This window comes from Diadema antillarum, unplaced genomic scaffold, assembly GCF_040938485.1.
Source record: "Diadema antillarum isolate AM-2024a unplaced genomic scaffold, OU_Dant_1.0 seq00000183_RagTag, whole genome shotgun sequence".
NCBI lineage: Eukaryota > Metazoa > Echinodermata > Echinoidea > Diadematoida > Diadematidae > Diadema > Diadema antillarum.
The window spans coordinates 2282098-2299282 of record NW_027271250.1 but is presented as its reverse complement, the minus strand read 5'-3'; the positions used below and the strand labels follow the sequence as shown (position 1 = coordinate 2299282).

At 38.6% G+C, this 17185-nt stretch overlaps 1 protein-coding gene across 1 annotated transcript in view; it reads right to left on the bottom strand.

Annotated features, from left to right (window-relative positions):
* LOC139728561 (integrin beta-1-like) overlaps positions 1-17185 on the bottom strand; it is a 92608-nt gene that overhangs the window by 70181 nt on the left and 5242 nt on the right. Inside the window, exons 2-3 of the mRNA XM_071639498.1 lie at positions 8468-8575; positions 5082-5161 (exon numbers count right to left, since the gene is read on the bottom strand). Of these exons, the coding sequence (XP_071495599.1) occupies positions 5082-5161; positions 8468-8546 (159 nt within the window). The 5' untranslated portion in view covers positions 8547-8575. The remainder of the gene's footprint in view (positions 1-5081; positions 5162-8467; positions 8576-17185) is intronic.

Below are 17185 nucleotides of genomic sequence, written 5' to 3'. Positions count from 1 at the left end.
CAACTGAAATAATGTTGTGAAGGAGTGATAAGGTCCTAGATTATATCTCAACTGTAGATTTAACCCGATTTCTGCCGCCTACACACAACACACTACGCGTGAAATTATGTGAACATGATGTCCCTCCACGCACGGTGCTGCAGGCCACCCCCATTAATGTGTCGACTAGCCACTCGCCCCACACGCACTCACTTTCTCCAGCGTCTGCTACGTCGGATTTTCTGCGTGAATTAGGGCGAAAGTTTTCAATATGATAGGGCCTAAATGTACATAAAAAATACACATAGAAATATATCATAATATACTGATCTGTTATACTTAAAGTTTCTTCTGTGTATAAAAGAAAAGACTAAAAAAGACACTTAAAGCAACGTACATTGTACAGACAAGAGAACTGAATTCCAAGAGTAAGTATACATGTGCAGGTCTCTTGAAAAGACTTAAAGCACTCATAACAAATGTAGTAACTTTGAATAGTATCATGCAATTAAAAGAGATAATAGAGTGCTTCAATAGCAAACTTGTCAACAACAAAAAATCAAAGTGGAATTGAAAGATACCCTTGTAAATAGTACACATAAAACAGTCACTTACTGTATGCACTGTGCATTATACAATGCAGATAAATCCAAACAGCTTGATAGGCCCTGTTCATATATTACATGTACGTTTCATGGTGGTTTTATTTTGAGTAATTACGCCAGTCAACTCATGTTTGTAACATTAACAATATTAATCAAAATACTGCCTCGAATGCAATGTGTACAAAATGCAAACTTTCTTCTTCTGTTTTTTTTTTTCATTCTGTCACTTTTATTTCTGATTGCCAATGTAGAAACTCATATCCACAACATTGTCTTCTAGAAACCTGTCCAATTGCATGAAAATACATGCTGTCAAACTTATACAGTACATTTTTATGTCAATTCAATAGAAGCTATGTAAGTGTGGGATCAAATCTAAAACATTATACAGTGTAAAGCATTGTAGAAGTACACGAGGTATCATGTGTATACCTACTGTACAAGTCCATGTCCTGTAATATAGACCCAAATACACCATGCGCATTATGTAATAGGGGGTGGTTTGGGAAATGTGATGGTATGTGAGGATAAACAGGCTATTAAAGCCTAAGAGATAGTCAGTCAACTTGTGAAAAAAATGTGATTAACTAGGTATTTTGGTTCTTTATCAATGATGTATGGTGGATACTTAAAATATTCAAATTTCTTATTAACTTTTCTACCAAGTCTAAAACATGAGTGATTTTACATAAAAGAGATTTTGACTCTTTTAAGACTGGAATTTGATAACATGCCAAATTGTACAGACAGAAAAAATATTGGTTACCAGTACTTCAGTGGATCAAGTCTGTAATGTTCACATACTCACCATTCCAATAATAATTTCAATGCCAACATTCATGCAATATATGCCAATGTATGTTCATACCAGTGGCTATTGTACTAAAGATAAATAAATTTACAATGGGCAAATTGCTGATAACACCTGCTTCTTCCTCTTCTTTTTTTTTTCTACAGCCGATTCAACAGTGCGAAGACTCTCAGACCTTGTGAACAATTAACCTATCGCTTCCAACATATATATGCTAGCATCAGAGGGCAAACATATTAATGATCGCATTGTGACTCACCAACACAACAAGGCTTATCTTCATTACAATGACACCTTACATGCAAATGTAGAATCATTCATTTCTGTAAGAGCCACAAACAAAGTTACCCACTGGAATGGCTTCAAATTTCTGAAAGTTATGGGGAGAGAGAGAGAGGTTCAGAACTAATATTTGTGGGATTATGAAACCTGGTACTTGATTGATTTGCCTAGAATAACATGGGTTATTCCAGGTATGTATTCAACTGTAAGGTACAAGGGTCAGTTCACACTATTCTGAACTTTGTGTGTAAAACCTTTCATAAGAAACTGTTGTGAGGACATGCAGCTTTTCATAAAGGTACTGCCACTAGTACCAGCATCTTACGGACAATAGGGGGAAAATGGCAGGAATTCTGACACTTCTTTCAGTTTGATATGCTCTGTGTTTTTCCAAGAGCTCTTTTTCATCCAGCCACTAGAAAAAAAAAGGGGGGGGGGGGTGGGAGAGGGACAATAATACCAATTCCTACCATGGTTGCGTGGGCAGTGTAATGAGCAACTCAACAGTCCATTTCTCAGAAGACTGTTTCAAGTAGTGTTTGCATTACAAATAACAGACCTACTGTGAATAGTCTGGCTGTAAATCACAGCTGATTTCATGGAAAACCAATCCTAGGATGGAAATGACCACCGTGACTGTGCCGCGGCCAAGCCCAGCCTTCATTTCAGTGTAAACGCGTGAAAGGCCAAATGTGGGGGCCAAAATTGGCCGCGCATTTGGCACACTCTGGAGCTGGTCTCAGCTGCGGCCGAGCCCGGCCTTTTCTCAGTGTAAACTGGGCCAAATGTGGTACCAAATTTAGTCTGGCTTCCAGACCCTATTTCGCTATTCAGGATATTAACCCCCCAACGTCGAAAACTAGTTTAGTTTAAGGTGGTTTTGTCCTGCAAAGGGTTTTAAGGGTTTTCCCTTCTGCAAAGGCGGCGACTTCGTCTCCGCCGCAGAGTCCAGTTGACAAAGGGTCTGGAAACCAGACTCTACCAAATTGCGTTTGTTTACAAGCAGAGCGCCACTACGACAAACTATTGAAAGGTTTGAGTTAAAAGCCCGGGCCGAGCCCGGCAGTGTAAACAGAAAAAATTGCAGGGCTCGGCCGCGGCTCGGCTCAGCCCCGCACTGTAAACGGGGTCTTAATGTAGAAAAAATGCAACAGTTCAGTTTACTTCCGACTATCATTCATTATGTTTGTAAAAAATACCAGTGGAATGTCAGTTCATCTAAATAAAGGGTCCTGCGGGTATATTAAAATGTAGTCCTAGAATTATTTGATTATTAGGTTGTTTGCTGTGCCGTGTACTTCATGTTTGTCAAGACCACACACTTTCAATACACAGTATGTAACATGTACAACAGTATTCTTAGTTCATTTTACATTAAACTAAAAACCGCTGACTCTTCACACAAAGTTCATTTAAAAACAGATCGATACAATGTAATTGGTGCTTTGCCATGAAGTGTACCAACCTAGAGAAGAGTTCAATCATTTGTGCAGAGTGGGGGGGGGGGGGGGGGTAATGTGGCTATTCATTTTCTACAAAGCATACAAGATATAATTTGCCAGATACATGAGAGAGTCACAGCTCATGCACGTAAAAGATCCCGCTTCATTCATTCATCGCAAAGAGCAGGGTGTCTAACCCGGTGAAGTGGTCCCACCCCACATCCAACTGGACCCCATGGAAGACCAGCTTAGTGTAGCTGAATATGGGCTATCCAGCCATCTTCACAGATGGAAAATGAACCACAACCACATTAGTCCATGGGCCAGGCCAGATATTGGTACCATCTGAGGTGGCAAAACCTTTTTGGTGTCATTTTGTTTGTCGGGCATAGATATGCTTATCAAGCTATGATAGCATTTCCAAATGAGTAGCTTAGTCATAGTAAATGAATTTTTAACCAATTTGGTCTCGTTGTTATATCCCTATACTTCTGAATCGAAACTAACCGCCATACAAAGAAGAGCATTGCCTTCTGTATGTTCCATAGAGCTGTAAAATGCAGCTCTATGGTATGTTCACAGGTGTTCTGTTGTAAACGCGGTGCGCTTAGTCTTCATTCAAGGCAGCGAAGGGAATATCCAAAGGTTATGATGTCCACAGCGCTTAGTCTTTATTCTAGACGGCGAAGGGAATATCCAAAGCGTATGATACAGTGTATATCCTTTTATCTAAAAACAACAACAACAACAAAAGCAATTCCTAGTGAATTTTACCGTATTTTTCAATCATTTATCATTTTCCGGTGAAAACGTTACGGTGAAAACGCTGATACCACGCCAATGTCGCTTTATTTCCCTCCAACAATATAAGATAATGCAAAAACAATGTAACGGTACACTGCGATACATCATAATGAATGATATTGTAAATGAACAGAGTGATTTTTGTTTAAAACTGATGTATTTGTTGATAGGGTAGTATAAAAACAGTATGGATAATCCCTTTTATGAGGAACTTTAGATATGATAACGGTACATTGGTCTAGATAAAGAACTAAGCGCACCGCGTGACAGCTGTGGACATCATAACCCTTTGGATATTCCCTTCGCTGCCTTGAATAAAGACTAAGCGCACCGCGTTTACAACAGAACACCTGTGGACATACAGAAGGCAGTGCTCTTCTTTGTATAGCGGTTTAGTTTCGATTCAGAAGTATAGGGATATAAATACGAGACCAAATTGGTTAAAAATTCATTTATTATGACTAAGCTACTCATTTGGAAATGCTATCATAGCTTGATAAGCATATCTATGCCCGACAAACAAACTGACACCAAAAAGGTTGTGCCACCTCAGATGGTACCAACAACCCATTTTTCGGGTCTTGGCCCATGGACTACATGTATTGTGTCTGCAAGGCAGCTACTTTGATCTGCAATATGATGGCACAGAATAGATGCTGCATCCTAATTTCTCTCCAGTCGTAATCACTTAATTTTTACTGATCCCATGTTTTCAGGTGATAAATGCAATGAAAACATCCCTTCTTCCTTTTTTTTTCTATCAGTCTACCTTTCAACAACTGTGATACATTGGCACATACATTTTCCATGAGCATGGAGCATGAAATTTGCTCGAACATTATCTCCAAAACAGGTCAGAGGAATATACACTTTCCGCACACAATTATTAAACACATCATTTTCCTTTTACATATTCTGTTTTCCGAAAAGTGGTTCTGTCTGTGACATCACTTATTGCTGCAACGATGCCATGGGGAAAAACAGAATATCTTTTTAATGAAAAACAAAAATTTATTAAATTCTTAACACATTTTCGGTTTTTCCTCAAACTTTCTTAGTCTAGTGTTTCACTTAATCTTTCTGCATTTATTGATGAATCCACATGTCATATTTGATGAGAATTCCACCTGTAAAATCAATCTCCTTGAAGTTACTTACTTGTGCTGTACACCATCCGCAGCTTGCATCCAGTGATATGCACTCTCCGCATGATGTTGCATCATTGCACACACTTGCAGCTGATGTGGAAAATATAAGAAAATAGAAATTGAAGATGCACATTTAATTTCTAAACAAAGAAGGCAAACACTGAAAATCATCACACTGTACTCACTGTTCATAAAATCTGATACAGTTCTTAATTGCCTGTTCCATTACTAGCAGATCTGTGATAACGAGAATATAAGGTATACTATGGGAACTTTGACAGCGTAATACATTCTTTGGTGACACATGACCTTTACATTTCTCAGTTCATGACTTCCACTGTCCTTTTGTACTGCATTTGTTTGTCTAATACTAGTACACAAAAAATGATTCAGAGAAAATTAATGCTGATACTCATGAAAGTCCTGCCTGCATATACATAAACACCTTAACTATCATAGCAATCTAACACTGCATTGGACTATTCACTACTGAACAGATATCAACATGACCATCAAAAAAAAAAAAAAAAAAATGTTTTCTTAGTATTTCTAAATTCTGAACAATCATTTCATATAAATTTGTTTAATTCACTTTCTATTTTAATTCACTTTTTTTCTTAATTCAATTCACTTAATTGATAATCATAAAAACACAAACCAATATGGTATGAATTGTGTCAGGGAGTTCACAAAGAAAGCCAAAGGCTTGAGATAAATATAATCCCCTTTGTAGATTTGAAAGTACATTAAAAAATTCCATTGTTACATTCCTGCTCCTGGCAGTAGACGATGACAGTACAAACTTCATACTTTGAACACAGGGATACATAAGCTATCCATTGCAAATTAGACAGCAGTTTCGATGGCAGGTCACCGACTGTGCTCTTTAGCCTGGCGTGCAGTATCTGCTATCACGATCCATGGCGTTGCCGCGATAAGGATATGAAACATTTCCACCCCGCCATAATACAGAGATTTTCATCGACTACAGGTTGCCGGCGTTGCCACATATATGTCGGCCTACTGTACATGGGGCGACTGCAGCACTCTGCGCAGGCAGGAATACCCACAAGGCCAGGAGGCAAAACCTCGTTTCCAGCTTACACAGAGTTTATAAATATATTCACACATGTCTGCTGAATCACTGCTAGAAATAAATGTCCACCGCAGCTTATTAAGCATCACAGCATTCATGCGATGTAATCCGCTTCTAACTAAATACGTCTCTATGTAGCAGGCACAATAGTTGAGAACTGGCAATGTTATGCAGACAAGAGTTAGATGAAAAAAATACACACAAAACAAACAAATAGCATAGGAAGCATTCAAGAATTTTCTCAATGTACAATGTTACTGGCTGATGGCATGAATGACATCAGTGAAGATGGCTTTGTACTGCCATTTTGTAAAACATAGAAATAGAATTACCATGAATCTTGACTGAAAAAAACACTGTGCAGAATGTTTTTACTATGAATTTTCGGTTCAATTGAGTGGTTCTTTAACTGTGAGCAATGTCATCTGAAATCAATTTATGAGTGTTAATCAATTGAATTATTCTTTGGTATTTCTTGGGTTTTTCTCTTGCAAATGGACACAAGAATATATTGTAATTGTCATGTTACCACCCACCACTGGGACAGAACGTGTTTTAGTTTCACTGCTCAACCAAAACTTTTTCCTGATGACGATGAATAATATCGCTGCATATAAAGCTCCATAAATCACAACAGACTTTAACAAAGGTCATATCTGCTCATGGATTGGTTTCTTCTTTGTTTGCGTTTTTTGGGGAGGGAGGGAAGGGATTATAAAGTCCCATTCCTCCCTCCCCCCCCCCCCCCCCATTCTCTCAGGAGGGTAAAGGAAGTGTCGAGTCACATTCGGTATTCTGCCAACACAGATCCTCATGTGTCACCTGGCTCATGTGTAACAAGGTATCAGTCCTGGCGATGAAGCAACAGACTCCAGTGAGACTTATACATATCCATGGTTCATGTTCCAAGATTTCATTTTAGAAATAACCAGGAAAAACCAGCAGCAAGAAAAACAACAGAAATGTCGTTTATTTCTGTGGTGATCAGAGTATGATAGAAATTACATACAATATCTTCCTATGTGCCATGCAAACTTTATGACAAGATTATTATTGTTGTTGGGACACAATTAGATGATGAACTCAAAAGTTAAATGACATACTGTAACATTGATATAAAGTCCCATGTATCCATGAACATGTCAGTACATACAATAGTTTGCTTATGTGTGCATGGCACTTGGCAAGTTTGGGTTTTGTTGTTTTTTACTTGTAAATTTGATAATACTACTCAACACTCAAGTCTACTTCTTTTAGGCAACTGTGATCAATAAAACAATGGGCATCTATGTAATATGGCAGTGATAGTGTTGTGTGCCAGTATACAAATGACGCACAGGTCTGAGTGCGTCAGTCGGAATTGTGTGCATAAGGTAACTATGGAATGCTTAACCCACGAGGCGAAGCCGAGTGGGATTAGGCTAAATTCCATAGTTACCGCATGCACACTATATTCCGACTGACGCACGAAAAGACATGTGCGTCATTTGATTTATAGAATGGGTAATTTTCTTGTCAGAAACCCAGTTTTCTATCGTGTTACCCGATGACAAAATTACTGGATGCATTTCCTTTTGGCTTGCCGTAAAGGGCATGCATACCCGTACTTACCGTTAATACTGGATGCATGGCCAGCCATGCATCAGTTTTTACTGGATGCATGGCCAAGCTGAGTGCGCGAACGCTTGCTTTAGTGCGCGAACCTTTGTTACAAGTACGCGTACTCTTGCTAAGTGCGCGATAACATGTTTACCACTGTGACTCGGCGTGCGGCCAGTAAAAATGAACACATAGCTCTCGACCAATCAGATCGCAGGATTCTCGCTACCCATTCTATAAAACACTATATACAATTGTAGCATAAATAATTGGATCCCCCCCCCCCCCCAAAAAAAAAAAAGAAGAAGAATGAAATGACATCAGTTGTTAGTGCATGTTCCCAAACTGCATGTATCAATCTATCAACACAGGAATAGTGACTTGGTCACAGGCATAGTGGAAAAATGAGTTTGATGATACTTCGACGTACATGATATAAATAACAACTTGCAGAATGATGGCACAGGGAATAATTTTCCTGGTATCGCATAGCAATTTGCTATGCATTTTGGTATGACTGCTATACAAAATGTAATTTGCATAGCAGTTTCATTGCATAGACTTGTATACCATTTTGTTGAAAATGTATGTCCATCGACAAAAATTGCTATTCAATTTCGAGAAGGAAAATTATTCCCTGTGGCACTATACAAAGTTTTTAAACTCTGTGACTATCAGGCTTTCGCAAAATGTGTACTTACATGTCTGGGCGGTGGTCGTTCTGCTGAAGACAAATAACGTAAGTCCGAGCCCCAGAAGAAGGAGATGATTGGCACCCATGCCGGCGACTGGATCGTGAGGAGTGAGCACTGTGAGGAGTGAGCACACAGGCCAAGAAAAATATGAGGGGATATAAGACGGTGGGTTAAAAAGGGCTGATTTTTTTTTTTTTTTTTCAACGAGCGGACATCTTTGGGGGGGAAGCAACAAGCGTATGGAACTTACTGGGCACCCACCCGATTTCTGACTCACCAACCCCGTCATGCTGCAACTCTTAGGATGTACCCATGAAGACTTTAAGTGTGGAAGAAGAACCAAACAGCTAGTACTATAATTAAATCCCTGCCAGGGTGGGGGTGGGGATGGATGGGTGGAGTAGGGCAGATCTGGGCTAATGAGTTTTAGCAATTACTACATTCTGACAGATCATTTAAAAAACATGTAAAATGCATTTATAAGATCTGGCATTCACCCAGGATTGTGGGAGTGCAAAAGGAAAGGAGGCCCAAAAGCAACATTTGGCTATTATTGTAAAAATAGATATTCTTTCATTTAATCTAGGTTTCCTGTAAACTTTGCTCATAGCCTGGAATATATGCTGAGATTATCAACATTAGTGAAGGTTACTGGAAAATTCCCCAAAGTGAAAAGTGAAAGTACATTGTAGTGAGATATCCTACCAACAGTTTCCACAACTCAAAAGTACATGTACTTTGACAGGATGGTACCCTATTCTAACACTCAGTGTAATTGTAAGATACTGTAAATATGAGCTTTTATAGGAAGCCTACTGACAGAAGATCTCTGGAGTGATACAAAGGGAAAAGTTCTCTAGTTCCTTTCAATAACAGTTTGTGCTCTGATATGACAACTTCCACGACCTATAACAAAAGAGCTATCATCTACAATACTGTTAAAGTGGACATTTTCGCGGTGTTGAAATTATTGCGCATTTCGCGCAACCAGAAACTAGTGGGAAAATAAAAGCACGCAAATATTTTTGTTTGCCATATGTTTCAGTAGTTGATGTCTTGATTCCGCGGAATTAAAACCGCGAAACTCTTCTTACCTGACCAAGCGTAAAAAATTAGTCGCGCGAAAATATCCACTTTTACAGTGCATCATCTCATTGTTATTGTATGACCACACACTGAATATTACAATACAGTCAAACCTGTCTATAGCGGCCACCCAAGGGAGATGAAAAAAGTGGCCGTTAAGGACAGTTGGCCACTATAGACAGGTTCTTTGACATGCTTTTTCTATCGGAGAGATTTTGTTTCTAGTGGTCGCATAACTGATAAGGCAGGTGGTCACTACAGACAGGTGGTCACTACAGACAGGTTAGGCTGTATTTTACCTCATGATATATTTCACCAATATTTTACACAAATTATCCTTTAAAGATGCAATCACACTCTCTCCTGTTTGCAATTCATTTTCTATCCCATTTCCTGCTCAGAACACAAAACAAAACAAAACAAAATGAAACCTCTCTCTTTGCAGAAGATTCCCTCAAGGAATGGCTCTTTATTTTCCATGCTACATATACCCGTTTGCAGGTTTAAAAAATTAAAAGCAGTAAACCCTGTAAGAAAATGCCTGAAAATGATAACACATGCATTACAGCATCAAAACTGTGCCGTAACTGACAAGGAATTACAGTGCATTTCTTATCTTTTCATCTCAACACTTCAGACTGATTTCAGCTTACTTGGAAGTTATGTCGCTGCAACAATCATATGTGACCCGCTACAACAAAATGATCCTAAAGTCGGGCGAGGTCAATTATTTGAAAATTGCATGGCATAATTTCCTAATCTTTCTGCTTTGAATTGATATATAACACATCTTATAAAAATAATCAGATGCGGAGATATCGATGTTTAAAAGAGAGCATGTCGAGACGTCTGGGAAATCACTGTTTCGAGAAAAGCACCCTAAAAGTTTTCCTTGCGACGCAATCGCGATCAAGGGACACGCAAGTCAGTTTTCACCTCCGGACAACAGAAGGCAAGCCCTAGCAACTCCCGAAATGCTCATTCAAGCACAGCGTTGGCAGTCTCCTCACCGACCAATCAGTGACCAGGATGCCAGGAGAAGCGGCTGGGCATAGCGCACCCCGCCTGCACGCACCAGTCGACTGGGCAGTGTGTGAGCTTCACGCTTCGGTTAGCGGCAAGCAGCAAACTGACCAATGAGATCACTCTGGTCGTTGTTAGGGGCGGAGCCTATCTGTGGCGCTCAATCCAAATTTTGGAACCAGTTTCTGCTTCGTTGAAACGCCAAAAAACATGGCCCAGAAAAACGCTATTTTTTGGTCTTTCCTTTCACCATTTTGCTTCAAAATTTCGACAGATGATAGAAGATATGTCAGACTACAATAATATGTCAAAATCAGAAAATCGTAAGTTTTGACCAATTTTAATGCTCTGACTTCAAACTCAATTTTCACAGCTTCGACCGTGCGCGACTTTAGGACCCTTTTGTTGTAGCGGGTCACATATGGTTGACAAAGTTCCTTATTGCAAGATGCATACATTGTAACACAGTAGACCCGACTCTGAATTGTCATTAGACATAGGGTGTCAGTCATTGTATGAGATGAAGAGTTCCTTTGACGCTCTATGTCAAACTAAGACCTTAACTACAACCTTTTTTTTGGGGGGGGGGGGGGGGGGGGAGGGGGGCAAATTATCACAATATTCTATGTGACTTTTATTTGTTTGGTTTTATTTCATTTTTATTCCAACCATCTATTCATACATGATTTAAATAAATTCAGATCATGCCCATAAACTCAGGAGAGTGATACTTCACATACATTGTGTAAATTATCACGGGCAGAATAGTAGCCCTATATCATTCAAACATAAAGCACCTTCTTGTCATGCACTCTTTAAAGCACATACCTGTCTACAAAAATGAGTCAGCACACTGGATGGTAGATTTATTTCTCCCTAGAGTATACAATGTAACCCACTCAAGTTTTACCAGAAAAGGATTCAATGTCCTTGGTTTAAGAGAGGAAATTCCATGCCATGTTATGAGAGTTGACTCTTAAGAATAAAACAAAATCTGATAAATAAACTGATAGCAGTTTCATGAAAACTATTTTCAAAAATATTAAAAAGGGTTCCGGAAATTCAAGGTTTGATACGTTTTCACCAAATACAAGCAAATCTGAGTGAAAAGGCAATGTCATCACACCCCGTACACTAAACCATATTTTACTCAACTTCTCGGTCAATGATTTGGTATCTGCATTCTCTTTCCCCTGGAAGTCATTATTACATGAAAACAGTGATTTGCTGTGAAAGATACATAGCAATGTACATCTTATTTTTTTATATTATACTGATTTGATGTCGAAAAGAGGAAATTCAATGAAGATTTGCATACAATTCAATGGGAAACTAGTGAAATACTGACACTGTTATCTCTGTCCATAGGAGTAATACAGCAGTAAAAGAAACTTCAAAATTTCGTAACTTCCTAACTTCACGCCCGATTTTCATGAAACCTCCACAGTTTTGTTGGTTTCATGTTTGACTCTAATCCATTCATAAAAGTCATCTTGACCATGGTGAGGGACTGTACTTTAAGTGACACAACAGGCTTGCTGCTGTAGTACTTGACGCAACCACATCCCCATGAGCAACAAGGATAATGCAATTGTCTGGATAGTTTAAATCCGATCGGCATGATTCATTCCCGTCTAATTTCAGTTTCCCTGAACGATGGATCTGTTTGTGTCACACGATATCTCCAATGAAAGGGGGGCTGGATGGGGCACCGGCCTACAAATAGGTACAATGGTACAACACACACACGTGGGCCCTGTGCCGATCCCGGCATTCTGAGTTAGTTACGTACCATAAGCAACTATTGCTTGCTCAATCCTGGCTCTGTGTCTGGGGGGATGTTCCACATTTGGTACATTCATTCACACAAACTCATCACAGGATGTAGGCCTACATATGCATTTGATTTATACATAAGTATAAAACAACTTTCTACAGAAAACTACTTACAAACATTCTTCTTCTGTGTAAGTTTGATCGAGGGGAACAAAATGATCAATATCTATAACTTTCTCATATTGTTTTATGAAAGATATTCTTGTCTCCATATACAACAGTTGGTTTTTAAGTTATTGTTCAACTGCTTCTTGGTTTAACACTTCATGTTAGGAAAAGGAGAGAACTGCTCCAATCAAAGCAATAAAATACTGAATAGGACCTACTTGCAACAATCATCTATTAAGTGACCTATACTTACAGCTTGCTGCACTTTGATCATATTGTTTTGTTGTTTCTTTTCACTTGTTTGGAGGTGGCGGAAACACCTAAATCTTCATTGACAAGTTTTGAAACTTTCTGAGTTTTAAAAAAAAAATAGTACTGGTATCAACAGAAACGGCATTAAAGTTGGATCAGTGCCAAGATGCACTGCTTCTGTCAAAAAAGTAAAATGGAATATGGTCATCTTCACACCCCTTCTGCTGGGTAAATTTAACTAGCCAATCGGTTTTCGTCAGATTCATAAATGCATTTAATACTAGGAGCTGATTTCTCTCAGTTGATTACCAATTATAGTCACTTAGATTTAGAACACAGTCTGTATCTTTTAGACAATATTCAATACTGCTCAATGAAGCAACTTTGCTACAATAAAATAAAGGTACACGTGTAGCAACATATAAAAATGAACAGCAAGTTGTATGCAACATCAGAAAACAACTCACTGACAACACACAGCCATGGATAGTGATGTGTAATACATTGTAGGCCTATGATGTCTGTGGCACTACCATGCATTTTGACAGGACAAACACGGTGATTGACACGGCGCTTTTAAGAGCAGCTTTAGAACCAGACAAAGTCAACACCGAGTGAAGTCAGCAGAACAAAACTTTATGTACATAAATCTGAAGTTCAACTAAGGGAAAACATTACAAAAACAGGCTTCCAAAGGGATAAAAGCCAACCAGGTTTTCAGTGATAATCCATGTCTGTCACTCTAAAACCGGAATGAAAGCAGAATTAGCGTTTAAGTTCCTTCCACACTCAGTAGTGCACACGACCTTTGACTTTCATATTGTATCTTCAGGGCACTGAGGTCGCAAGGTTTGCCCCCAGTGATTCATTCTCCAAGTTGGCCTACAAAAAGGACATTAAAATACCAAGAAACACCTCCTGGACAGTGAACTGGGAAGTAATGTGTCAGTCACACATGTTTTCATTCTAAGGACATATAATCCTATCTGGATAACTTACTGTGTAGTGGCATTTCAAATAAATACTGTACAGTACACAAATGCACTGGTACGCACAAAATACTTACATTGTAATGCAAACAGAACTTGCATGACAAGCTATTCTGCATGACAAGCTATTCTGGTCAAAGTGAAGGTATTCCTGTAGATTCATGTAATTACATATGTACCATTAGGCCTATATTTGAGTTTTGTTTTTTGTTTTTTGTTCACTGTTTTCATTGTTTTGTGATTACATGTTTATCGGTAACTTTCATAAGTCACTGGGTTCCAAAATCTTATGAAAAATTTACTATATATCAGTAGGACCTATATGATTTAATTTTGAATAAGATTTCACTGAAACACAGGCCTGCTCGAACATAATGTATCTCAAGGTGAGTACAATTATTCTGATATTTCTCTGGGCACTATGTCAGTATGTATGTCGGTTTGTAAATATTGTGAAGGAGATTAATGACAAGCATGGGAAATTTTGACTATTGCCAAGAACATTCTTGGGTACGTAAGGATTTAATAATCTGATGCCTGCTGGCAATAGAACTTTTACACAATTACCAGCATTATCATCTCCTTTGGATTCTTTTCAAATTTTCACAATGATCCTCAGTGTTTCTGTTGTCTTTGTTGGCAACAGCATGGGTATTATATGAAGAAGCAGGAATAGCAGCAATAGCAGCAGCATTACTAGTACAAATAGCAGCAGTGATATTAAAAATAGCAGCAATGGTTGTAATACAGTCGTAATATTGTAGCAGAATAAGCAGACGAGGAATGGTTCACTTGTAGAGACATATTATGAACTGCAGTAGTATAACAAAAGCGGTAGGCCTACAATGTACAAACTGCATGTAATTGTGTTTTACTACCCAAAGAAAATGTGCTCTTGAGCCATGTTTATCATGAAGGCTGATCGCACTGACTATAGCAAATTGTAACATTTTGGTGAAAGTTGCCAGACAACTTTGTTTAAAGGACATTATAACCAAAGGGGAAATACATGTTTATCTGCACACCAAATAGATTTTTCTAACTTTGTGCCAAGTTTGCTGTTACAATATTTGCAATGAAAATGCTCACCACAGGGAAAGAAAAAATATACATACATAAATATATTTATATATGATTTCTGTCACAAGACTTCCATGTTACTGTTGATGGTTGGATGTACCATGTAGCCCCTGCAACAGCAATGAAAAGTACTGCTAGCTGCTTATGTTATTGTTGTGGTCACAGCCAGTTGTAGTTCTGTGGAGCCGACTGCCAGCATGCAGTACAATGACAAACACCTAAGATCTTTCTCTAGTGCCAATACTTTCAGATATATTGTTGTAGTGTAAATGGAAAGCTCATACACAATTTTCAATGGCATCATATTTCACTGTGAGAATGGGCTTATGTCGGTGGGATGGGGGGGGGGGGGGTGTTCTTCAACACATGAGAGAGTTCACAGACTACACTTACAGCAGCACTTGCTATCTTGGTCAATTCATGTGGCTGCTTCGCCAGTGTCTTATGTGCTGTCCCAACCTAAACAAAGACTGATATGATCAAGTTATGGCCAAGTAAGGGCATGGTTTCAAATCTATCATCCACAGAGTGTATTTGGTTTTGATTAGCTCACATTTGAACAGTTTAAAGATAATCAGTCATACTTTAGATTCGAATTTCTTTCCCCTAACTGAACAGACAGATTGAAATTTGAATGATTCATGTTGGTTAACCTACTGTATACCTCTCAGCTGTGAAAAATACAGTTAATGGTCATGATTTTGCTATATCATGCAGTGTTTTAGGCATCACTTTTTGCATTCATAGTTTGCACAATGTAGGTCTATATAGCCGGAATACACTCTTAAACAAAACCACAAGAGTAAAATCAAATTCATATTTTTGCATCCTGCACCCAAAAAGCATTCACAATACCCATCTTCCCTTCCCACAAATATTCTGTCAGTGATGACTAACACATCAAACGACAGGCTATATTTCATTCCCCAAAAAAATACAATGCAACGGAATATTATCTTTCCATTACAGATCCCAAATATTGGGACACATACTATTAAAGGTACTCTCCCTCTCCCATCTCCTTTCCCCTTTCCCCTCTCGGACACTCTCCCTATCTGTCACTCCTAACTCTATGCTCACACATTCCCTCAAAAGGGCACTCACACCATTCATAAACAAACCCATGTGCACACAATGAAGTGTAACACCAGTTAATGAAAACACAATAGAAGGGAGTGGGATTCTTTTGGTGTGATGCACCAGGCTAATCCTATACATAAATACATGCCAGGATCGTTATGTATGGTCACAAACATAACATGCTAGGAAGCAAGGGTTGGCCAATCATGGCAAATTCAGGACTTTCTCTTCCCCTATCAATGGGGTACATGCAGGGGTCTCTGGGTGTATACTTCGACAGTTAATTCACATTTCCCTTTCCCTTCCATGATATCAGATCAAACTACAGAAATATCTCCAGTACTGACTATGATGAAGTGCCTCTTACAGAGAAAATACCCATGTGCTGAATTAATGTTCTGTCAACACTGTGACACAACAGCTACAAATTATCTAACATTCAGATATTTGATGATCGCTATTAAAGGAAGTTTGATAGGACCCATTAAAGAAACCATTCAATGAGTCATCACCAATCATAGCATCTTCAAAGATCAGTCTCCTTTGTGCCTGAGACAGACGTCACATACTACTTCCCACATGAAGTGCCATAATGTATCACTCATTCACCTTACATCGAAAAATACATTCTTTGGTTGGTGTATCATACAGTAGTTCCTGAGGACATGTAACAAAGACATTGCATAGAATACACATCTTAAAAGGCAAACAATGCTGAATCCTTTACACAAAGTCACACACATAAACAAACTTTATAACACTATTTTGATTTGTTTTGTTTTTTGTTTGTTTGTTTTTTGTTTGTTTGTTTGTTTGTTTTTTGTACAACACCCGTGAACTCTATGCAAGCAATATTATAACATAATAACCAAGGGAGCTCTTAAAAATAGAGGCATTTTCTAGAAATTATCATGATTTCCCCTTTGGGTCAAGTAAGCTGATTTACTGCATTTTTTTTTTTTTGGGGGGGGGGGGAGGGGGTGGCAATTTGCTTTATAACAGCAGCCAAAGAAATCATTTACTGTTGAAAATTATACCAGGTGCAACCCAACTGATATTAAGATTGTAATCCCTCCACATTATTAAAGCTGAAATAGATCTGTAAATGTACAATCCTGTAAGAGGCATTATGCACTAAATGTAACATGGTTGCAGTATAGAAATTCATGTAGGTTGTCTCAAACTTGCAACGATAGCTGGTACTAAATGGTGAATGTAGCAGAAAAATGAGTGCTTTGATTTGCCTTACATGTACTTTCAACACAGCAAA